Source organism: Hylobates moloch, unplaced genomic scaffold, assembly GCF_009828535.3.
Source record: "Hylobates moloch isolate HMO894 unplaced genomic scaffold, HMol_V3 SCAFFOLD_10, whole genome shotgun sequence".
Classification (NCBI taxonomy): domain Eukaryota; kingdom Metazoa; phylum Chordata; class Mammalia; order Primates; family Hylobatidae; genus Hylobates; species Hylobates moloch.
Window position 1 is genome coordinate 82,153,840 of NW_026652285.1, and position 24,850 is coordinate 82,178,689.

The 24,850-nt window shown below is 41.6% G+C and overlaps 1 protein-coding gene across 5 annotated transcripts in view; it reads left to right on the plus strand.

Annotated features, from left to right (window-relative positions):
- The window catches only part of PALM2AKAP2 (PALM2 and AKAP2 fusion), a 533,392-nt gene that overhangs the window by 375,920 nt on the left and 132,622 nt on the right, over nt 1–24,850 (plus strand). For all 5 annotated transcript variants that reach the window (XM_058445343.1, XM_032164831.1, XM_058445342.1 and 2 more), the window contains one exon: nt 5,568–5,653. In XM_058445343.1, the coding sequence (XP_058301326.1) occupies nt 5,642–5,653 (12 nt within the window). In that variant the 5' untranslated portion in view covers nt 5,568–5,641. The remainder of the gene's footprint in view (nt 1–5,567; nt 5,654–24,850) is intronic.

Sequence of the window (24,850 nt, forward strand, 5' to 3'; positions counted from 1 at the left end):
TCTTTCTTTCTTTCTTCTTTCTCTCTCTCTCTCTTTCTTTCTTCTCTCTTTCTTTACAAGATCTTACTCTGTCATGCAGTATTGCAAACACAGCTCACTGCAGCTTCTACCTCCTGGGCTCAAGTGATGATCCACCTGCCTCAGCCTCCCAAGTAGCTGGGAATACAGGCTCAGACCTGTGCCACCATGCTCAGCTAATTTTTTTTGTTGTTGTTGTTGTTAGAGACGGGGTCTTGCCATGTTGCCCAGGCTGGTCTCGAATTCCTGGGTTCAAGTAATCCTCCCACCTCAGCCTCCCAAAGTGCTGGGATTATAGGCATGAGCCACTATGCCTGGCCCTGAGTGTATATTTCTAACTAAATTAATGAGAACAAGAGAGAAAAAAATAGAAATGTATATAACATAAGTGATTCTGCCTGCCATGCCAATCTACATGTGCATCCTCTTGTGACAGACCGACTCTACTAGGTGCTTAACTGATGGCCACCTACCTATTCCTCCTATTCCTGTCTTTCTTGCTAGTCAAGACCCTGTTTCATTCCTTTGTTCATCCTCCAGGTGGCCATGTCCTCAGGGAAGGCTGAGACCTTCCTCAACCCAGGGGGTTAGTCTTGGTTCATTAACTCCAAGCCAGTTTTGATGACTCTATTCCCTTTCCCTTATTGGTTTAGGAGCAGGTGTATGTGGTATTTTTGATCAGTGAGACTTTGGGGGTCAGCTTTGGTGAGGGGTAGGGGGTGCTTTGGGGAAAGCTTCTTTATTCTTGGAAAGGAAGGAGAGGAGAATCCTCCCTTTTCCTGTCTCTGAACATTTTCATGACGCATGGAACTGCTGTGTCCATCTTGGGACATCAGAGGAAAGCCAAGAGAATTGCAGAGAGGTCAAACTGAGGCCATCAGGACATTGAGCCACTGAATTAGCCCCCTCTTGTACCATACTACCTTGGGACTTGTTGTTACATGAGCCAATCAATCATCTGTTGTTTAATGCTCCATTAAATAATCTTTCTACCACCTGCAGGTAAAAGCATTCTAAACGATACAGTATGAGGATGACTGTTCCCACAGTTGGTCTCAGCCTCTTGTATCTTTCAAAATCTGACCATCAACAAATTCCAAGAAATTCTAGAATTTCAAGATATATATTTTTGTACAACATGATTCTTAGTACAAGCCAACAACATCATCTGGTATTTAACATAAGAAAAGGAGGTCTGTTCCTAGGCTGGAACTTTTGGGTTTTAGTGAGGTATGACACTATATTGTACTTATTGGGAGATTTAAGGAGTTTTCAAGAGGAGTTTTGACTATGCAAACATCTGCCTTTTCTCTTTAGAACCTAATCCTTTTCTGAGATGCTACTGTAGGGAACTGAAAGGAACTTTCCCTTTCACCCTGTGAAGGTTCACTGAAAAATCAACTCACGAAAGGCAGATTAATTGGTGGAAAGACATAAATTTATGGCCAGGCGCAGTGGCTCATGCCTGTAATCCTAGCACTTTGGGAGGCCGAGGTGGGCAGATCACGAGGTCAGGAGATGGAGACCATCCTGGCTAATACGGTGAAACCCCGTGTTACAAATGAATTTGTAAACATTGCTGTTCTGAAACGTCCTTTTTAGGCTGGGCAAGTGGCTCACGCCTGTAATCCCAACACTTTGGGAGACTGAGGTAGTTGGATCACTTGAGGTCAGGAGTTTGGGACTGGCCTGACCAACATGGCAAAACCCTGTCTCTACTAAAAATACAAAAATTATCCGGGTGTGGTGGCAGGTGCCTGTAATCCCAGCTACTTGGGAGGCTGAGACATGAGAATTGCTTGAGCCTGAGAGGTGGAGGTTGCAGTGAGCCGAGATAGTGCCACTGCACTCCAGCCTGAGTGACAGAGCGAGACTCTGTCTCCAAAAAAAGAAAAAGGAAAAAAAAAGCCTTTTTTTATTACCCCCTGGTAATTTCTTACTGCCAATTTTTGCTGTAATTTCTTTCAATTTCTTTCCCTCTTCTAACTGCACCTCTTCCTTCTTATCTTCCTTCTGTGATGTGGGACCCACATTTTCACACCCAAATGATCCATAGACTTGCTTTGTTCTCCAAAATACAGTTTTCTCCTTGGAAGGAATTTTACCTCTAGCTTTTAAAATAACATTTCTGTTCTCACAAATTTATCATCAGGATTAATCACATTTTTAAATTAAAATGTTATTACTAAAACATTTTAAACTAAAATGCTATGTCTGTTTTCTCTCACTCTTGTTATGAAATGTTTCCTAATGCGAAGTGTTTTCTTGATGGAAGACTAAAATATTGAGACAACATATATATTTATGTCTCACATCTCCTACTTATGGCCATATAACCTTTAACAAAGGTAGTGTTGCTTACAAAAGGAATGATTGTATAATAGCAGAGAAATATTCTTTCCAAAGTGAAATAATATATAGAGATGAAAACCAACACTTGTGAATGAAACTTTTATATGAGAATTATATTTGCATAGTTAAAGGTAAAAATACTTGATCCATAATGATTTTCATTTATAATTTTGGTTATAGATTGTATCTATTAGCTATTGTTACAATAATGCTTCTTGACAAACCATCCCAAAACTCATTGGCTTTCATTGTCATGCATATGCAGTTGGCTAGGGCTTGGCTGATCTAGACCTGGCTTGGCTTCCAGGTGCAGATTGGATCCAGATCTGCTCCCCAGGACTCTCATCACCTTGCAGGCTGACTGGGGCTTGTCCTTCTCATGTTGTAGCAGAGTGCGAGCCTCACCTCTTAAGCCCATTTCAAACCTTTGCTTGCGTTATGTCCTCTAACATCCCTTTAGCCAAAGCAAACATCAGTGAGACAGGGAAGACCATTACTCCCACAGCAGGAGAGGAGGAGAATGAATATTTGCTGAACGGTAATTCAGACTCTTACATAAGTGAAATATCATCTGATTGTCCATCATGCCCAACATCGGTGTCTCTCTGCCAGCCAAATCCAACAGCTATCAAAAGTGGCTTAAACTGGGAGGGGTTATTAGTCGGTTAAAAGCAAAGCATGTCAAGGAAATAATCTATTCATGTAGGAGCAAAGATTTTTCTTCTATAAACATGCATTTAAGATAAAGCTGACAATCTCCTTGCAGCAATTTCTTGAGAAGAAAGTGTAGGTCAAGGCACAACACTCCTCTGACCCAATTCCTGCAACCTAGTCAGAGAGGACAACTATTTGCACCATGAAATGAACTATAACCCACAGGTCTTGAGTAATTCATTGTGCATATATCCTATGAAATGAAGCTCTCAAGGACCTGGAATGTAAAATTTAAAAAGTAACCAGTCCTAATACATTAGAATTTAATTAATTTCATATTAGTCTATTTAAAGCATCATGTAATTTTAAGCAATTATTAGTCATTCATATGACTAATTCATATGACTTTTGTTCAGTTGATTCTTAATAGAAATGCTGGAGAATGGCAATCTTACACATCTCTGGGTTCTTGATTTAGCACAGAGGCTGGTAGAGTACATCTCATGGGACAAACTAGCTCACTATCTGTTTTTGTAAATAAAGTTTTATTGGAACACATTCCTGCCCATTTGTTTCTATGTTGTCTGTAGCTGCTTTCACTCTACAAGGGCAGATTGAGAAGTTGCAACAGAAATGTTATGAACTCAAAGCCTAAAATATTTACTATGTGGCAAACAAGAAAAATGGCCAATCCTGATTTAACATAATGCTAGACAGTAGAAATTTTGGAATTTGGGTTATTCACACAGTTCTGGGATGAATATTGTCCTTGAGTTATCCTTAGATAACTATCTAAATACTTAGAGAAAAGTATTTTTTAGGAAAATCAATAATGTAAACAAATATTACACAGATAATTTTAACCTCCTTAAGAAAATAATCTTTTTAATACATTAGAATATGAGCACTTATTTCCAAACAGTTATTATACCAATCATAAAATTTGTATTTGCTTGTTAAAGGAGACCCTGAAAAACTCTATCAAATATTGCTTTATTAACCTTTAAGGAGATTATTCTTCTTGCAATAAACCTATGATTTTTAAAAATATATACTTGCCAGTTGGGCGCAGTGGCTCACTCCTGTAATCCCAGCACTTTGGGAGGCCGAGGTGGGCACATCACCTGACGTCAGGAGTTCGAGACCAGCCTGGACAACACGGTGAAACCCTGTCTCTACTAAAAATACAAAAATTAGCTGGGTGTGGTGGCACATGCCTGTAATCTGAGCTATTTGGGAAGCTGAGGCCAGAGAATCACTTGAACCTGGGAGGTGGAGGTTGCACTGAGCCAAGATTGTGCCACTGCACTCCAGCCTGGGCAACAGAGCGAGACTCTGTCCTCTGTCTCAAAAAATATATATATATATTATATACACATATTTTATATATAATATATATAACATATATATTATATATGTATATATAATATATATATACACACACACACACATATCTTGCCATTTCTTCAAACTTTTCACCAATGTAGATCATTTTAACTCTATTCACATACATAATTGCATCTGAATTAGTACAATTTTACTATATTGTGTTTAAAGATATTTCAAAACACCACACTGGCCCCTGATCTTTTCTTTGATATTAGAAAAAACAAAATCTTGTGTCTTGCCAGACGTCCACTCTTGGAGACAATCTCGTAGCTTTAGAAGAAAGAAACATTAGCATTTCTAAAGACTTGGAGAGAGAACATGGGCAGATTTTAAAAGTGACAACACATTCTTAGTTATTTCCAGTAGATATATTGAGAACACAGAAAAATCTGCAGTCATATCTATTGGGTATTGAATTAGATGTATGTATTTCTGTGTTATGGAATTCACTTTAAAGCCCCAAATGAGACCTCAATATGAGGCCTGAACTGGAGAAGAAGAGGGGTTCATGGAGAAGAAGAGAAGGGTGGCTCACACCTGTGATCCCAACACTGGGAGGCCAAGGCGGGTGGATCATCCGAGGTCAGGAGTTCGAGACCAGCCTGGGCAACATGGTGAAACCCCCATCTCTACTAAAAATACAAAAATTAGTCAGGTGTGGTGGCAGGCGCCTGTAATCCCATAATCCCAGCTACTTGGGAGGCTGAGGCAGGAGAATTGCTGAGGCAGGAGGCGGAGGTTGCAGTGAGCCGAGGTCATGCCATTGCACCCCAGCCTAGGCAACAAGAGTGCAACTTGGTCTCAAAAAATAAATAAATAAATAAATAAATAAATAAATAAAAATAAAAAGAAGAAGACGAAGAGTTCATCCCAGCCTCTTCTCCACCCTGGGCTAGGAATAGTTCTCTATAAGATATAGGACTTAGACAATGGATCCTAAATTGAAGATTAGGTAAAAACAAAAGAAGTGCTCCAGGACTACACCTCTGAAAGGAAGTTTTCCTGGCCCAGTAACTGCAAGATAGGTATAGAGCTATAGGTCATCATCAGCTCCCTTTACAAGCCACATGGGATTGTAATCTGAGAAATAACAACTGTGTATCCATGTCAGCTGAATGACTTGGCTCAAATGGCACTTCTTTTTTTTCTTTCAGGAGTCGGGTGGGAGAATGTGCTGCTAAAGGGAGGTGAGTCAGCCTCGAACGCCACAGAAACATCCGGCCCAGACATGACTATCAAGGTAAGGGATTCTCTTCAGGTTGATTCTCAAAGTGTATCTCTAGAGTAAAGGCAGCCTATGGCAGGTTTTTCTGGGGGCAAAATGAACACTACCAATCCACCTTGCTGGAGTTCTCTCTCTACTCACTGAGGTCTTAGGGAGGCAACCGTACATAAGATTTCCTGAAATTTGGGATCTGGTCTACAGCCATACCACCCTGAACACGCCTGACCTCGTCTGAAACTTGGGATCTGGTTTAGGATACTGCTTGAAAACCAGAATCTAAGATCTGATTTCCAATGGGCCTGTCGTAGGGTCTTCAGTGAATATCTACACGTAAGCTCTTTGTAAATGGTAACCCCAGTGGGCACAGTGGAGCAAATCTGAAAATTCTGAGCTGAGAATTCAGGCCCCACTGTGCATTGTGAGGAAAGGTCAGAGAGGCATAAAGTAGCTTTGATCTTGGCTCAAGATTTCCACTGATGTCAGCGGGAAGGCAGCACATGGCCCACTCCAGCTGAAAAGCTAATGGCCAAAGGTTTACAAAATGAGTCATCTGGAAATCCACTTAACTATCACTGTTCAAATTAAATGCATCAATTTGTAAGCACTGGCCAGATTAAAGAATCTGTAGCAAAAGTTATCAGAGGCTCAACAATTTCCCCTCTGTTACGGGATTAGACACAAAGGAATGGTCTTCCTCTCTTAGAACTCTGCTTACATATTAGTTAATAAAGGATGGGGGTGGGAGGGCTTTCTAACATTCTTGCTTGTATGATTATAATTTGAATATATGCTACTTATGAATTTTTCTTTGAAAAATAAGAAGTAATGTCTTATTTTATATAGAGTTGTAACTGGAGATATTTCTTTTTCTTTTTTTCTTTTTTATTTTTTTGTGACAGAGTATCAGTCTTTCACCCAGGCCGGAGTGCAGTGGCGCTATCTTGGCTCACTGCAAGCTCTGCCTCCTGGGTTCACACCATTCTCCTGCCGCAGCCTCCTGAGTAGCTGGGACTACAGGCGCCAGCCACCGCGCCTGGCTAATTTTTTGTATTTTTAGTAGAGACGGGGTTTCACCGTGTTAGCCAGGATGGTCTTGATCTCCTGACCTCGTGATCCGCCCACTTCAGCCTCCCAAAGTGCTGGGATTACAGGCATGAGCCAAACTGGAGATATTTCTCTCCTGGATCTATTAGTAGAAGTTGTACAAAAGAATATATAGCATGGATTTATTCAAGTTTTCTTTTGTAATGTGAAGGCTAAACTTGTGTTGTCTATGTTACAAATGGTAGAGAAGGCAAGCAAATGTTACCATAGTAAAGCTAAATGAAAGATAGGATAGTAGCCTGATTAGTCAAAAAGTCAACTAATCTAAGTGGTAACTATCCAGTGCTGAAAGAACTATAACTACATTTAGCAGAATTTGTAAGACAATAATATAAATTGCAATAACATGTTGGTATTTTATTGGCTATTATTGCAATGATTGACAAGTTTGAGTCTATGACCACGCTGGACGAAGGGGAATGGGTGCCAATAGTAAAACCTGATGGATTTAGATTTGTTATCTCAAAATCTGTTATCATCTTGAGAATTAATTTTTGAGATGAGTTGCTGGTGGGAGAGGAGACCGCACTTTGCCAGTGTAGCTGCAGATGTGGTATAGACAGACATTCAAGTAGTCAGAAAGACTGGAGTTTGTTTTTATAAAGCAAATGGCATATTCTTTTTTTTTTTTTTTTTTATGACAGAGTCTCGCTGTGTCGCCACGCTGGAGTGCAGTGGTGCAATCTTGGCTCACTGCAACCTCCGCCTCCTGGGTTCAAGCAATTCTCCTGCCTCAGCCTCCTGAGTAGCTGGGACTATAGGCGCCAGCCACCATGCCCGGCTAGTTTTTGTATTTTTAGGAGGGACAGGGTTTCACCGTGTTGGCCAGGATGGTCTCCATCTCTTGACCTCATGGTCCGCCCACCTCAGCCTCCCAAAGTGCTGGGATTACAGGCATAAGCCACCACACCAGGCCACAAATGGCATATTCTAATAGAAGCAAGTCTTGTCCAAATCCCATTTGATAAGAATGCTACTTAACCAGGCTACTCATCCATGGTACCAGGATCTTGACTGAAGTTGTATTTGGGTCCCTCTAGTTTAGACATCATTCTCAGTCTCCCTTTCTTTTTCTTTTAACGAATACCTGAAATTTTCTCATGAGAAAAGATTTCTTTTACCCCTGCCCTACCCCAGGAAGATTTTTCATCCATAAGAACTGAACTCATTCTGAGGAATAAATACCATACACTTTAAATAGTTGAGCAAAATAGAAATTTATTTCTTTATTAATTTTGAGGCAGAGTCTTGCTCTGTCACCCAGGCTGGAGTGCAGTGGCATGATCGTGGCTCACTGCAACCTCCACCTCCCAGGTTCAAGGGATTATCCCACCTCAGCCTCCCAAGTAGCTGGAATTATAGGCATGTGCCACCATGCCTGGCTAATTTTCATATTTTTAGTAGAGATGGGGTTTCACCATGTTAACCAGTCTGGTCTGAAACTCCTGGCCTCAGGTGATCTGCCCGCCTCGCCCTCCCAAAGTGCTGGGATTACAGGTATGAGCCTCTGCACCCAGCCAGCAAAATAGAAATATATTTAAACACATCAATAAACCCCTGCAAATATTCTAGAGTTCTTCACTTAATGCCAGTTCCTTCTCACTAAGGAATTTGTGAATTTTCTAGGTGGATGTAACTACAGAAAATGCTTCCGTTTCTATTTTCTCCTTTAGGATTCTCAATTATGGAGCAGTCATTGACTTTTTTCCTTTGGGTATCATGTTGTTTCCCACCCCACACTGCCTTACATAACCATCATGTCTTTGTATGCAAATGAAAATATTATTTTTTCTGCTCCACTTCACTAATCAGGTAAGTGCAAATTAAAACCACGATGAGATACCATCTCACGGCTGGGCGTGGTGGCTCACACCTGTAATCCTAGCACTTTGGGAGGCCAAGGTGGGTGGATCAGAGGTCAGGAGATCGAGACCATCCTGGCCAACATGTGAAATGCCGTCTCTACTAAAAATACAAAAATTAGCCGGGTGTGGTGGCGTGTGCCTGTAATCCAAAGCTGCTCAGGAGGCTGAGGCAGGAGAATCGCTTGAACCCGGGAGGCAGAGATTGCAGATTGCAGTGAGCCGAGTCTGCACCACTGCACTCCAGCCTGGCAAAAGAGCGAGACTCCGTCTCAAAAAAAAAAAAAAAAAAAAAAGAGAGAGATACCATCTCACATCAGTCAGAATGGCCATTATTAAAAAGGCAAAAAGTAACAGATGTTGGTGAGGATGCAGAGAAAAGGGAACAGTTATACACTGTGGCAATGTAAATTAGCTCAACCCCTGTGGAAAACAGTATGGAGATTTCTGAAAGAACAAAACTACTGTTTGACCCAGCAATGGATATCTACCCAAAGGAAAATAAATCATCTTATCAAAAAGACACTCACACTCATATGTTTTCTGTAGCACTATTCACAATAGGAAAATCATGAAATTAACCTAAGTGTTCATCAGCGGTAGACTGGATAAAGAAAATGTGGCATATATACACCATGGAATACTACATAGCCATATAAATAATGAAATCATGTCCTTTGTAGCAACATGGATGCAGAAGGAGGCCATTATCCTGCATGAATTAATGCAGAAACAGAAAATCAAATACTGCATGTTCTCTCTTATAGGTGGGAACTACTACACATGGGCATAAAGATGGAAATAGTAGAGACTGGGGACTCTAAAAGAAGGGGCAGGAGAGAAAGGAGACAGGGTTGAAAAACTACCTATTGGATACTATGTTCACTATTTGGGTGATGGGTTCAGTAGAAGTCCAGATCCCAGCATTACGTAATATACCTTGTATCAAGCCTGTACATGAACCCCCTGAATCTATAATAAAAAAATTAAAATTAAATAAAAAGAATTATTTTTTTTCTCTCTATATATAACTGCCTGGAGCTCATTAAGCACAGACTTCCTCTCTTACATTTAGCTACAGGTATTCCTACTTCTAATAGCTACTTTATATATCTTTGCAATATCAGCTATTCCTGCCTTTTGCCTGAGAAAGCAAAATATTCTGTTAATAAAACCTGATACATTGACACTTTTCAAGGGAAATATCAGCAGAAATTACAAAGATAGTTGGGTTTCTTCCATATTGCTCTTCTTGTGATAGAGGTGTCTATCTTAGTATTTAGAAGTTTTCTTTCTGAAAAAGGAATACAATATTTTGAAGGTGCTTGCTTCCTCTTTGCCTTCCATTTCCCTTGCCATGATTGTAAGTTTCCCGAGGCCTCCCAGTCATGCTTCCTGTTAAGCCTGTGGAACTGTGAGTCAATTAAACCTCTCTTCTGGCTGAGCACGGTGGCTCATGCCTGTAATCCTAGCACGGTGGGAGGCCGAGGCGGGTGGATCACCTGAGGTCAGGAGTTCAAGACCAGCCTGGCCAACATGGCGAAACCCCATCTCTACTAAAAATATAAAAATTACCCAGGCATGGTGATGCATGCCTGTAATCCCAGCTACTCGGGAGGCTGGGGAAGGAGAATTGCTTAAACCCAGGAGGTGGAGGTTGCAGTGAGCTGAGATCACACCACTGCACTCCAGCCTGCGTGACCAGAGCGAGACTCCATCTCAAAACAAAAAACAAAAAAACCCTCTCTTCTTCATAAATTACCCAGTCTCAGGTAACTCTTTACAGCAGTGTGAAAATGGACTAATACACCTGTGAATGTGACTTATTTGGAAAAAAGTCTTTGCAGATACAATTAACAATCTTGGCTGGGTGCGGTGGCTCATGCCTGTAATCCAAGCACTGGGAGGCTGGGGTGGGTGGATCACTTGAGGCCTGGAGTTCAAGACCAGCCTGGCCAACATGGTGAAACCCTGTCTCTACTAAAAATACAAAAAAACTAGGCAGGCATGGTGGCACACGCCTGTAATCCCAGCTACTCCGGTAGCTGAGGCACGAGAATCATTTGAATTCAGGAGGCAGATGTTGCAGTGAGCTGAGATCACGCCACTGCACTCCAGCCTGGGTGACAGAATGAGACTCTGTCTCAGAAAATAATACTAATAATCTTGAGATGAGATCATCCTGGATTTACCAGATGGGCCCTAAATCCAATGACACATGTCCTTGTAAGAGACAAAAGAGGATACTCATATACACAGAAGGCCATGTAAGGGGACAGGGACAGAGGCAGAGGCTGAAGTTATGCAGCCCCAGTCAAGAAACACGTGGATCCACCAGTAGCTAGAAGAGGCAAGGAAGGAGTCTTCTCTAGAGCCTTTGGAGGCAGAGGAGTGCAGCTCTCCTGACACCTTGAATTAGAACTTTTGGCCTCCAGAATTCTGAGAAAATAAATTTCCGTTGTTTTAAGCCACCAAGTGTGTGGTAGTTTGTTATGGCAACCCTGGGAAATGAATGCACTCAGATTCTGCCAAGAATCACACCTACGCTTCTTGAGTGCTAATGCCATAGAAGCTGATAAACCAATATTACACAGATCCACATAATTTTCTTATTTTACTCTACTTACCCTTATAAATTGTTTTTACCTGTTCTTGTTTTGGGAGAACTACTAACTTTTTTCAGCCTGTATTTATCATCCTTCACTAGAAGAAAAGTGTAGCTGTATCTCAGAATATCTTCTATTTGATATCATATTCTGTTTTGTTGCTTGTCCAGACATTGAATTAAAAAAAAAAAAAAAAACAGGTATGGATCAGTATTTCTTGAAATGCCTGACCCTGAGAATCACCTGCAGCAATGTAGAAAACAACAATAACACAGCTTGCCAGACTTCTTTCAGAATTCAGATTCAGAAGACCTGGGCTTGAGAATTAGCATTTTTAATAAGTGCTCCAAGTGACTTTCATGATTAGTTTCAGAAAATCTTGTCTTAGCACATCACTAATGCAGTCTGGGGGTGGCCATGTGAGCCCTACTATTGCTCTTGGCTCTCCAGTTGTCCAACCAATCTGAGGCAGGATTTGGATACTTCCCTATTCAATGCCCTTTGATTACTTCCCATTTCAACACTGAATAAGGCTCAGGCTTCCCCTGGCTTCTAGACTTCCTTACTCTTCACTTCAATGTCATTTTTAGCGTTGTCTTTTTTTTTTTTTTTTTTTTTTTTTGAGACGGAGTCTCGCTTTGTCGCCCAGGCTGGAGTGCAGTGGTGTGAGCTTGGCTCACGGCAACCTCCACCCCCCATGTTCAAGTGATTCTCCTGCCTCAGCCTCTCCGAGTAGCTGGGACTACAGGCGCCCGCCACCACGCCTGGCTAATTTTTTGTATTTTTAGTAGAGACGGGGTTTCACTGTGGTCTCGATCTCCTGACCTCGTGATCCGCCCGCCTCGGCCTCCCAAAGTGCTGGGATTACAAGCGTGAGCCACCGTGCCCGGCCTTTAGCGTTGTCTTTCACTGTGTCTTTCTCTGTACCCATTCTTGCTCTCTTTATCTGGTCTACTTGCAGCCTGGATACTGTAGCTTTCTTTTTAAAAAGCTGAGCTGAGCTGGGCATGGTGGTGGGAAGATTGCTTGAGCCCAGGATTTCAATCCTAGCCTGGGCAACATACTGAGACTCCATCTCTAAAAAAATAAACGAAAAGATCAAGCTGATAATATCCCTCTGCTAAGGCCCTGCTGGCCTTCCCATGGCTCCTGGAACAAAGACCAGCTCTTGCAGGCACTGTGTTTTTTAAAAGCCCCTGGCTTTCATTCACTTCTCCCTTGATCTTCCTGCTCTCCCTCTCTCTTTATATTCACATCTTTGGCTCAAATATTCTCTTCTCCAGTGGCACATTCTTTTCTTTTTTTTTTCTTTCTCTTTTTTTTTTTTTTCTAGACGGAGTTTCGCTCTTGTTGCCCAGGCTGGAGTGCAATGGCGCCATCTCGGCTCACCACAACCTCTGCCTCCTGGGTTCAAGCAGTTCTCCTGCCTCAGCCTCCTGAATAGATGGGATTAACAGGCCTGCGCCACCACACCTGGCTAATTTTGTATTTTTAGTAGAGACAGGGTTTCTCCATGTTGGTCAGGCTTGTCTCGAACTCCCGACCTCAAATGATCCGCCCGCCTCGGCCTCGCAAAGTGCTGGGATTACAGGCATGAGCCACGGCACCCAGCTCCAGTGACACTTTCTAACAAGCACTGTTTGTTTCATATTCTCATAGGACCTAATAGCTCTCCTTCATAGCCAGTCACATCAATAACCATAGAAGTCAGACAGGTGTGGTGGCTCACACCTGTAATCCCAGCACCTTGGGAGGCCAAGGTGGGTGGATTGCTTGAGACCAGGAGTTCGAGACCAGCCTGAGCAACATGACAAAACCCAGTCTCTATGAAATACAAAAAAATTAGCTGAGTGTTGTGGCCTGTGCCTGTAGTCCTGGCTACTTGGGAGGCAAGAGATGGGAAGATCACTTGAGCCCAGGGAGACTGAGGCTGCAGTGAGCTGTGATAAAATAAAAAATAAAATTAAAATAAAAATAACCATAATTTTCTTTTTTTGTTTTGTTTTTTTGAGTGAATCTCGTCTGTCACCCAGGCTGGTTCAGTGCACAATCTGGCACTGCAAGTCTGCCTCCGGTTCACCGTGGTCTCGATCTCCTGACCTCGTGATCCGCCCGCCTCGGCCTCCCAAAGTGCTGGGATTACAAGCGTGAGCCACCGCGCCCGGCCAAAAATAACCATAATTTTCATTGCATGATATCCAGTTGCCCTTGCTACAATATCATTTCCATAAGGGCCATTTTTCTGTTTCATTTTTTACTTGTTAGAGGCTCTAAATTGTAGTTCTTTTTTTAAAAAACACAACTTTGTTAAGGACAAAATTTGCATGCCATATGGTTCCCCCAGGTAAGTGTACAGTTCAATAATGTTTCATAAATTTACTAACCATCACACAATCCAGTTTTAGAACACACACAGTTTTAAATAATTTGCATCATTCCAATAAGATCCCTCATGCCCTCTTATAGTTAATCTCCATTCTACCCCATCCCCAAACACCCACTCATTCCTTTCTGTTTCTATAAATTTGCCTGTTCTGGACATTTCATATAAATGGAGTCATACGACATGCAGTGTTTTGTATCTGGCTTAGGATGATGATGATCTTTTTTTTTTTGAGATTTATCCGTGTTGTAGCTTCAATCACTATCCCTTTCACTCTTTTTAATGCTGAAAAATATTTCATTTAATCGATATGCCAGGCTGGGCATGGTGGCTTATGCCTGTGATCCCAGCACTTTGGGAGGCCAAAGTGGGTAGATCACTTGAGCCTAGGAGTTGGAGACCAGCCTGGACAACATGGTGAAACTGTGTATCTACAAAAAATACAAAAATTAGCTGGGCATGGTGGCATGCACCTGTAGTCCCAGCTACATGGGAGGCTGAGGTGGGAGGCTCACCTAAGTCTAGGAGGTAGAGACTGCAGTGACCTGTGATTGTGTCACTGCACTCTATCCTGGGTGATGACAGAGTAAGACCCTGTCTTAAAAAAAAAAAAAAAAAAGATAGGCCAGTGTCTTGGGTTTTTTTTTTTACAGCCCAGAGATCTTTTATTTATTTATTTTTTCAACACCTATTATGCCATGAATTCATAGGGAATAGGTTCCAGCAGCTCAGGCTCCTTCCCATTTGTTCTCACAAAGTGTGCTTCTCTGGGTGGAGCAGGCTGGCGCTTTAGTTGAACCCGGTACCTTTCTCTTTGGCTTCTTTCTTTTTCTGATCATTTTCCTTCACGCATTTCAGGAAGCTGTCTTGGCTCTTAGAGTGCTCAATGTGTTCAATACGCACATGAATTCTCTTGGCAAGAATCTTGCCCTTAACTTGTTTGTTTACAACAATGCCAACAGCATGCTGGGTAACATTGTAGACTCTTCCGGTTTTGCCATGGTAGCCCTTGTGGGGCACTCCTTTTTGAACAGTCCCCATTCCCTTGATGTCTACAATATCACCTTTCTTATAGATTCGCGTATACGTGGCCAAACGAACAACTCCATGTTTTCTAAAAGGCCTAGAGAACATATATTGGGTGCCTCTCCTCTTTCTCTTTGTGTTCGTCATTCTGGCGAATTACTGGAAGATGGCGGTTCCAGCCGAAAGGCTTTTTTTTTGGTTTTGTTCATTCACAAGTTGATGGATCTTGAGGTTGTTTCTACTTTCTGGCAGTAAGTATTCTTGCTATGAATAGTCGCTGCTGTGGATAGTCACATGTAAGCCTTTGTGTGGACATAGGTCTTCCTTTGTCTTGGGATTGTACCTAGGAGTGGAATTGCTAGGTCGTATGGTAAGTCTGGGTTTAACTTTTTAAAAAGCTGTCAGACTCTTTTCCAAAGCATCTACACCACTTTACACCTCACCAACAATGAATGAGGCTTCCAAGTTTTCTACATCCTAGCCAACACTTGCTACTGTCCATCTTTTGATTATAACCATCCTAGTGGGTGTGGAGTAGTATGTCATTGTGGTTTTGGTTTGCATTTTCCCAGTGGCTAATGACACTGAGTTCTTTTCATGTGCTTATTGGCTATTTGTATGCAGTTAATTTTTAATGGCTTGATTTCCTTTTTTGCCATAGTTTGTTCAATTATTAAATTGAAGCACCCTCTCATTTCAGCTGCCCAGTCAGTGTTTTCTGAGTGAGGGACCCTCTTCTTGACTGTGGCAGGAGGGTGCACTCAACTCACCCTTCCCCTTTAAGATCACTGCCCTCTCCACCACTAGGTCCCTCTGCAGGGGTCACATCAATCTCTCTTCTTTCTATTTCTTTTCTTTCTGTCACTCTTTTCTTTCTTTCTTTTCTTTTCCTTCCTTCCTTCCTTCCTTCCTTCCTTCCTTCCTTCCTTCCTTCTCTTTCTTTCTTTCAACAGGGTCTCACTATGTCACCCAGGCTGGAGCACAGTGCAATTATGGCTCACTGCAGCCTCAACCTCCCAGGCCCAAGCAATCCTCCTACCTCAGCCTCCTGTGTAGCTGGGACTATAGGCGTGCAGCACCACACTTGGCTAAATTTTTATTTTTTGTAGAGAAGGAGGACTCCCGAGGCCAGGCGCGGTGGCTGAAGCCTGTAATCCCAGCACTTTGGGAGGCCGAGGCGGGCGGATCACGAGGTCAGGAAATCGAGACCATCCTGGCTAACACGGTGAAACCCCGTCTCTATTAAAAAATACAAAAAATTAGCCAGGCGTGGTGGGCCGAGATTGCGCCACTGCACTCCAGGCTGGGGGACAGAGCGAGACTCCGTCTCAAAAAAAAAAGAGAGAAGGAGGACTCCCTATGTTGCCCAGGCCAATCTTGAACTCCTGGGCTCAAGCGATCCTCCTTCCTTGGCCTCCCAAAGTGTGAGATTACAGGTGTAAGCCATCACACCTAGCGATTATCTCTCTTTTCTATTTTCCCTTCACATCTTAGCCTTTTTTCTTTAATTATCTTTATTAGCCTAATCAGTGCTATTTTTTATTGTGGTAAAACAGATATAACATTTACCATTTTAAGCACTTTTAAAGGGTACCCGTCTGTGGCGTTAGGTACATTCAAAGTGTTCTGCAACCATCATTGTCATCCATCCTTCTCCAGAACTTTTTCAACATCTTCTTCAACTGAAACTCTCTACCCATTAAATACCAGCCCCCCATTCTCTCCTACTCCAGCTCCTGTCAACCACCTAAATGTTACATTTTACACCTAAAATGTATTACTATTTAATTGCCTTCTCAAAGGGATTTTTAATACATTATGTTAATAGTAAAAAGCCAATAAGGCCGGGCGTGGTGGCTCACTACTGTAATCCCAGCACTTTGGGAGGCCAAGGCATGTGGATCACTTGAGGTCAGGAATTCAAGACCAGCCTGGCCAACACAGTGAAACCCCATCTCTACTAAACATACAAAAATTAGCTGGGTGTGGTGGCACACACCTGTAATCTCAGCCACTCTGGAGGCTGAGGCACGAAAATTGCCTGAACCCAGGAGGTAGAGGTTGCAGTGAGCCGAGATCGCGCCACTGCACTCCAGCCTGGCCAATAGAGCGAGATGCAGTCTCAAAAACAAAAACGAAAACAGAAAAGCCAGTAAGATGGCTACTCCTCAGAAATAAAGTAGGAAGCTGCTCCAAGCTAGATTTTTAAAGATATTGCTGGTTACAGAAGTTCCTTTCTTCTGTGGCATGAACTGCCCAGGGCCCTCATGCTGGAAATGTCTTGGCCTTATCCAGCTGGTGCCTTGCTGCAAGTCCCAAATCACACCTGCTTGGCTCTGCATCATTTTCTTGAATTTTGTTTATCCAATGACTGGATAAAATGACATCAAGTAATCCACGTTAAAGAAATATCTCTAGGATAAAAATTTTGTGATTTGGCTGTCATTTTCATCAAATACACCAACTAAATCCTAAATGCTTTCATTATCTTGCCCTCTTGTCCATATATACTAAGACTAAAAACTAAGTGTTTGCAAAAAGGAATACAAAAAATTTTAGCACAGCAGAATGTTCCTCAGAATGAAGTCTGGTATTCTTCTTTACATGTGCAATATTTCTCATTTATGCTTGCACAAGAAACAAGGTTGGTACCCCTTAGGCAAGCTAGAGATTCTGGCTGTAAAACCATTTGAAAAGGGTACAATTTCTATTCAAGGACATGGGAAAGCCACATTTAAAAAAGGATGTTGCTTCTCTACACTTAAAACTTGTTGGAAGACAGATTATCCTCCTAGAAGGGCAGATGTTCTCTATTACAAAAGAGGAAAAGCATTTAGACTCTTCCGGTGGTGAATAGAGGCCACAGGTTACAGCTTTCTTTGGCCTTTGCTTTTAAAAAAACATTCTGCTGAAGGCCTTTTGTTGCCAGTGGTGTCCAGCCAGTTGCCCTTTGTATTTGATGATGACGACATTGAAAGGATTGTTTTGTGCAGGGACTCTGGACAAAAAAGGGACATTTGGGACAGAAAACCTTTCTACATTGTGTATATACATAAAGATCGCTCTAAATTTGGTTCCTTGCCAAAGGAAAGTTTTTGAAGATTTTTAAAAAATCCTCGAAACTATTCAGGGTAGTGGATCTCAGAGGGGGTTTGGCAGTGGTGGGTAGGAGGCATATCAGTACTATATGGGTCAGTTTTTATAATACCTGCCTTTGAGAATCATTGTCTTGAATTTTCTTTAAAATGAATATGAAGAGCGCTGTTGTAAACTGAAGAATCACTAATGCTTATTTATTGTTCCTGTGTGTTACTCCCTATTTATCAAATAAAATAAATGTGAAAGAAATGAAGTCACAACCATTGACAGCTTTCAATAATCTATGTATAGATAAGGAATATTCGTGGCAAGTGAATAATCTCAGGTACCTTCTTCTTTGCCATTTTATTTCTTCACTGTGTTCTCTTGCCAAGAATAATAGCTAAGATGAGTGGAACATTTGCTTTGAGCTGAGTACTGTGCTACACATACACCATCTCATATAATCCTCCAGATGACCCTGCTAAGGAGAAACTGTTATTAATTCCATTCTACAGATGTGGTGACTGTGGCACAGTAAAGTAACTTACCCAAGATCTCAAAGTGAGTGTGTGGTGGAGCCAAGCTTTGAACCCAGATGGAAGGACACTTTGTAGCCTCTCTGTTTGGGTTTTAGAAGTGCAAGTTTATTTTTTTTATTAGCTAAAGCAAGGGAGCTCCAAGGACAGGACAAGTGTAGCTTAGCCAGATAAAATACTAGATGCCCAGTTCGATTTGAATTAAATTACATGGGACATACTTATATTAAAAAATTATTTGTTGTTTACCTAAAATTCAGATTTTACTGGGTGTTCTGTATTTTTATTTGCCAAGTCCAGTGGCCCTAGGCAAGAAGAGTGTTGCAAAGGAAATGAAGGGAACTGTGTAATGTGTTTTGATTATTGTCCTTTGGGATTATTTGTGGTTTTGGGTTCTTTTTTTTGTTTTTGTTTTTTAAAAAAAGACTTTTTTCATTTTAAACACGACAGTGTATTTTATTAAGCTTTAAACCAGACAGATGTATGCTTTAAGGACCTGCAATACGCTGATAACCTATCAAGGGACATCCCTTGATATGCTTCTTTGCTAGGAATCCAAATCTGATCCATGCCAAGATTTGTACCTCATTGGTTTTTCTACGAAGTGAAACTATGAGAAACACTACCCTCTGTGTGTTTGATTGTTTTTTCTTTTGAACAACAACAACAAAAACGCTTTACCTCAATCTGGGTATATCATGACTTTTTGGAAGCCTTATTCTAGGATCTTCTTTTTAGTTGGGATATCAGTGTTAGCCTAATATCATTTTCTGCGATATCTTCATCATACCAATTTTTAAAATGTTGATGAAATACTCTTGTGCTTTTACCAACTCCTACTTGGTAAAATCCCCTGTCTCTGAGTGGTCACCCTAAAATAAATGACATGGGCATGGATATTCCCAGCAAGTTCTAACACATTCACAAATGCTTCCTGAGGACATCTGTCTGTTTCCTTCTATGCACATTTTGAACATTCCAGCAGTGGGAATGACTAATGATGCCAAAGCTCTAGAAACTGTCACGTGTTGCTGTTCAGTATGTCAGAGCCTGTCTGCAGATAAGCCTCATTGCTTAAGAATGATCCGTCCCAATCCAACTAGTTTGCAACAAGGCTCATTTGCAAGTACCAAAGTCTATGACTTGTGAAAGAACCAAGCCACACAAACCAAACACAGAACCCAGTGACAGAAACTATTGGTCTTTAGTGCTATTGGAACGTAGCCAACCTGGTTCCCATTTAGGCAGGGAACCAGTTTGTCTCTCCAGTTAAGGTCTGAATAAATTACCATTCATGTCCCTGAGGGTTTGGAATGATTGCAAATTATTTCTGAAATCCTGGGTAGAACTCATGTGGCCACTTACGATAAGCCTTGTCCTTCTGCAACTGGTCAGGTATCAGAGAGGTCTCATAAATCAAGATCGTAGTTATCAGGAAAAGTTGTTGGATTCATAGAGTAGGGGCCAAGGGAAAACTTTCCCTTTGCCCCCTGAAATTTCGTTGAAAAATCAATTGACACTAGATAGATTAGCGGGAGAAATGGCATAGAAGTTTACTAGTGTGCAAAGAGAGAAAATTACACACAATGGGGTACAGATGGTTATATACCCTTCTTCTTAGAGGAAACGGAGATAGGAAGTGTGGAGATAGGAAGTTGGGGGGAGGGCAGTAAATGATTTATACTTGAAGAACAAACAGTGACCTGAGACAAAGTCTGTTGGGCCCACAGAACAGACAACAATTTGTGACAGAAGTCTGTTCAGATATGTTGACAGACTTCAGTGTTTCTTCCTGCTGTATGAGTTTCAGTTAATGAAAACTCAAGGAAGAGACCAGAGGTAATTGTTTTCTTCTCTGGAGGGTAAGATTTTAGGCAGATAAGGGAACTTCACAGAACCATTTCATCCTGTGCTTAGGGGAGAGAGAAGATTGAGAGACAGGAGTGAGGGGAGGTCAGAGAGACCTTGAGCCTTCTTCAGGTTCAGAATATCAAAGCATCATATTTGGGGATATAGGTTTCTGAGCCCTAACAATAGGAAGAATGATCTTTCTGTATCATATGAATACTGAAGATTGTTGAAGTCAGCATCTAGTGCGCCTATCTCAATAAATTATCCAATGCCTTTCCCATCTCTTTCTCCTACCCATTCTCTAGTGGCATGCCCCCTTGCCCTTTTTATTGTAGTGAAAACTTAGTAGTAAAAAACACACTTGGTAAAAATCATGACATACATGTAAATTGTATGTAAAAAGATGACATGCTCATACAAGACACTTGATTCATTGCCTAGCAGAGCAGGCCACTGATAGGTCTGCATACCACGAGCTGGTCTGTTTCGAGGTCACTTATGCTTACTATCATTGCGACTACTTCTTCCTCAGAAATGAGTCAGTGGAGATGTGACATTTATTTTATCTCAGCATTTTTATGTCTGTTTCTGAAAAGAAAAAGGTACCAGCAGTTCCAGTTCCCACTCTGTCTCCCAAAGGGATCTGGGTTAGAGGGTAGGGTATTGGATTTGTCATCATACTTTCTATCTGTTCACAGATTGTGAGGTTTATTTTTGTTTCTGTTTTTGTTTTTTGAGACAGGGTCTCACCTTGTTGCCCAGGCTGGAGTGCAGTGGCGCCATCTCGGCTCACTGCAACCTCCACCTCCCAGGTTCAAGTATTTCTTGTGCCTTAGCCTCTAGCCTCCCTGGTAGCTGGGATTACAGGTGTGCGCCACCACGCCTGGCTAATTTTTGTATTTTTAGTAGAGACAGGGTTTCACCATGTTGGCCAGGCTGGTCTCGAACTGCTGACCTCAACTGATTCACCCACCTCAGCTTCCCGATGTCCTGGGATTACAGGCGTGAGCCACTGCACCCCACCAGAGTGTGAGTTTTGATTTCCAACAGTATGCATTTTCTAGTGAAATTCAGTTTAATAAAATGAATAATGAGACAATAGCTAACATGTATTGAGAACTTCCCATGTGTCAGGTAGTGCTCTGGGTGTTTAGGGTATTCTACTATTTAATTCTTACCACAACCCTATGAGGTGGGTACTAGGATATCTCCAGTTTACAGAGAAAACAAGGTGCAGAGAGATTAAGTAACTTGTCTAAGGTCACACAGACAAGGAGTGCCGGAGCCTAGGTCTAAGCCAGACAGCACTGGATCTTCATGACTTTGTCACAGTGCTTCACCTTGGAGAATAATGAGATGATGCTGGTATGCAGACATGCTAAGGCGGTCTTCCATGCCTCACAGTCCTGATCAATGTGGGGGCTTTTATGTAGTTCTGTTTGCATTCATTTTTCCAGTGCAAAGCTGGGGTTTACCTAGTGGGATAAGATTTGATTTTCATCCTTGAGAATGAGTTGTTCTTCAGGCTTGCCCATGAGTCTTCATCCTGTCAGCATTCTGATTACATTTCTCATTATCATTCTCCTGCAGTGATTCATGAGTATGATAAAACTGAACAGCCTTCTCAGTAAATAAGCAAAGCTTAGCTTATGGTAAAAAAAAAAAAAATTAAAAAAAAGCAGAGCTTTCTTTGAATCTGGAGAAATTGAGCACACAGGTGTCCTGCAATATTAGTTAAGAGACTACTGCACCCATCATACTGGAGCTTAAGACAGTTTCTTCTTTTAGTTTTTTCTAAAATGTCTCCATGTCTGTCTTATGCCACAAATCATACAGCCTTGGTTAACTTTTGGATTAAAAAAAATCAACTTATTGGCCAGGCATGGTGGCTTACACCTATGATTGTAGCACTTTGGGAGGCTGAGGCAGGAGGATTGCTTGAACTCAGGAGTTTGAGACCAGCCTGGGCAACTTGGCCAGACATCATCTCTACTTAAAGAAAAAAACTGCCGGGCGTGGTGGCTTATGCCTGTAATCCCAGCATTTTGGGAGGCCGAGGCGGGCGGATCACGAGGTCAGGAGTTTGAGACTATCCTGGCCAATACGGTGAAACCCCGTTTCTACTAAAAATACAAAAATTAGCTGGGCGTGGTGGCGCGTGCCTGTAGTCCCAGCCACTCGGGAGGCTGAGGCAGAAGAATCGCTTGACCCCAGGAGGAGGAGGCTGCAGTGAGCTGAGATTGCGCCACTGCACTCCAGCCTGGGCGATAGAGTGAGACTCTGTCTCAAAAAAATAAATAAATAAATAAATAAATAAATAAATAAATAAATAAAATAAAAAATAAAAAAACAAAAAATAAATAAAAAAACAAACAAGCCAGGTATGCTGGTGTGCGCATGTAGTCTCAGCTACTCGGGAGACAGGTGGGAGAATCACTTGAGCCTGGGAGGATGAGGCTGCAGTAAGCCACAATCCTACCACTGCACTCTAGCCTGGGTGACAGAGGAGACCCTATTTATATTAAAAATAAATCAATAAATTTATTGAATGTTGTATTATATGTGGCATACCATATTTAAGCAGGGTCAAATTTTTGGTCCGACTTTTCAAATTAATGTGAATAAGTCATTTTGAAATTTTGGAGACAAAACCTTATTTAAGTTGAGAAATAGACAAACATTCATCCACTAAGAATTATTCTTTTTATTATTCTCAGTGTGTTTGAGTTGGTTCTTGCAAAGAAAATATAAACAAATCCCAAATATGAAAAAGTTTCTAAGTTTATATTAAGTGTATCCCATGAGTGACAAAGGAAAATCCCTTTTAAGAGAAATGGTATTGCAAAAGATAACAACAAATCTTTTTCTCTTTTAAATAAAAATATGCATTCTGTGTCTAAGCATTTTCCAAACCTTTCTCCTTTGTGTGGCTTTTACTGAACCTTCTATCCTATAACAGTCATTGACTTCTTCCTACTTTCTTTTCCTCTCTTTCCTTCTCTCCCTTCACTCCCTTTCTTTTTCCCAGTGTTTACTGTGGACTAGGCACTGTGTTAAACACTTTACCTGCATTACTCTCTTTAACACTCAAAATGACACCATGAGATAGGTACCATTTTTTGTCCCGTTGTGCAGATGAAGAAATCAACACTTTGAGAAGGTAAAGACTTTATAAGGTCACAAATTCTGGAAGAGCAGAGTCAGAATTCAATTCCAGGTTTGTTATATTTCAGATCCCACAGTTTATTGCTTTCTGTGTAATGAGTAAATATTTCTTTTAGAATCAAAAAATATTTTAATTAAAATGTAATGACAGGAAAATAGTTATGATCCTGGGAGCAAGAATTAGTCAAGAATGGACCTGATCTAAGACCACTCTAGTTTTTTGGACAGGCTATGAACTAGTGGACTGGCACAGGTGAATACAAATAACACATAGCTAATACTAATTGAGAATCTGAAAGGTATATTCTGTGGCCTTTATAAGCATGAACTTATCCAATGAGTTCCATGAACTCATGATATAGATACTATACACTTGTTCTTATTTTAAAGACTAGGAATCTGAGGCACAGGGAGATAAAGTAACCTGTGGAAGGTCCTGCTCAGAATCAGTGGAAGAATGAGGATTCTGCCTTCATTCCTAGCATTCTTCATGTGGTTAGCATAGTCCCCTAACCACAGTGCCAGGGCACTTCTTGCCTGTGATCCCTAAGTACTCTTCTGCATGTTTCTTTCTTTCTTTTTTTTCTATTGTTTTTTTTGAGATGGAGTTTCACTCCTCTTGCCCAGGCTGGAGTGCAATGGCGTGATCTTGGCTCACCACAACCTCTGCCTCCTGGGCTCAAGCAGTTCTCCTGCCTCAGCCTCCCAAGTAGCTGGGATTACAGGCATGCGCCACCACGCCTGGCTAATTTTGCATTTTTAGTAGAGACAGGTTTTCTCCATGTTGTTCAGGCTGGTCTCAAACCCCTGACCTCAGGTGATCTGCTCGCTTCGGCCTCCCAAAGTTCTGGGATTACAGGCGTGAACCACCACATCCAGCCTCTTTTGCATGTTTCTTGGGGAATGCAGAGCCATTCACTTGGAATTCAGATCCACAGCATAGAAAAGACTGTAGCGTATGCTTTCCCTATGGAAAGAATCCAATAACTATCAAGCCATATATTCCTTTTTTTTTTTAAGACACAGTTTTGTCGCCCAGGCTGGAGTGCAGTGGTACGATCTCAGCTTACTGCAACCTCTGCTTCCCAGGCTCAAGCGATTCTCCTGCCTCAGCCTCCCGAATAGCTGGGATTATAGGTGCCCACCACCATGCCTGGCTAATTTTTGTATTTTTAGTAGAGACGGGGGTTTCACCATGTTGGCCAGGCTGATCTCAAACTCCTGACCTGGTGATCCGCCCGCCTCGGCTTCCCAAAGTGCTGGGATTACAGGTGTGAGCCACCACGCCCAGCCGCCATATATTCTTTGTATAAGTGACATGTCTGAAAATAGCTGTGTTTATGATTACGGAGTTAAAGGGAAAAGAATGCCATAGCTAATAGGAGAGAAAAATGAAAGGCCAATTGAATTAGCCCATGGTAAATGTTAGAAATTTAAGGGTCAATGTGATCCTTTCATATGAAATACTAAATTCTTGGAATCGACTTATGGGAAAATCTAGTTTGTTTAGTGTTTTACAAGTGCTTTTTTTTCTGCCTAAAATTTAAGAACTACTTTACCCAGTGTACTAAATATATATGTGTGTGTGTGTGTGTGTG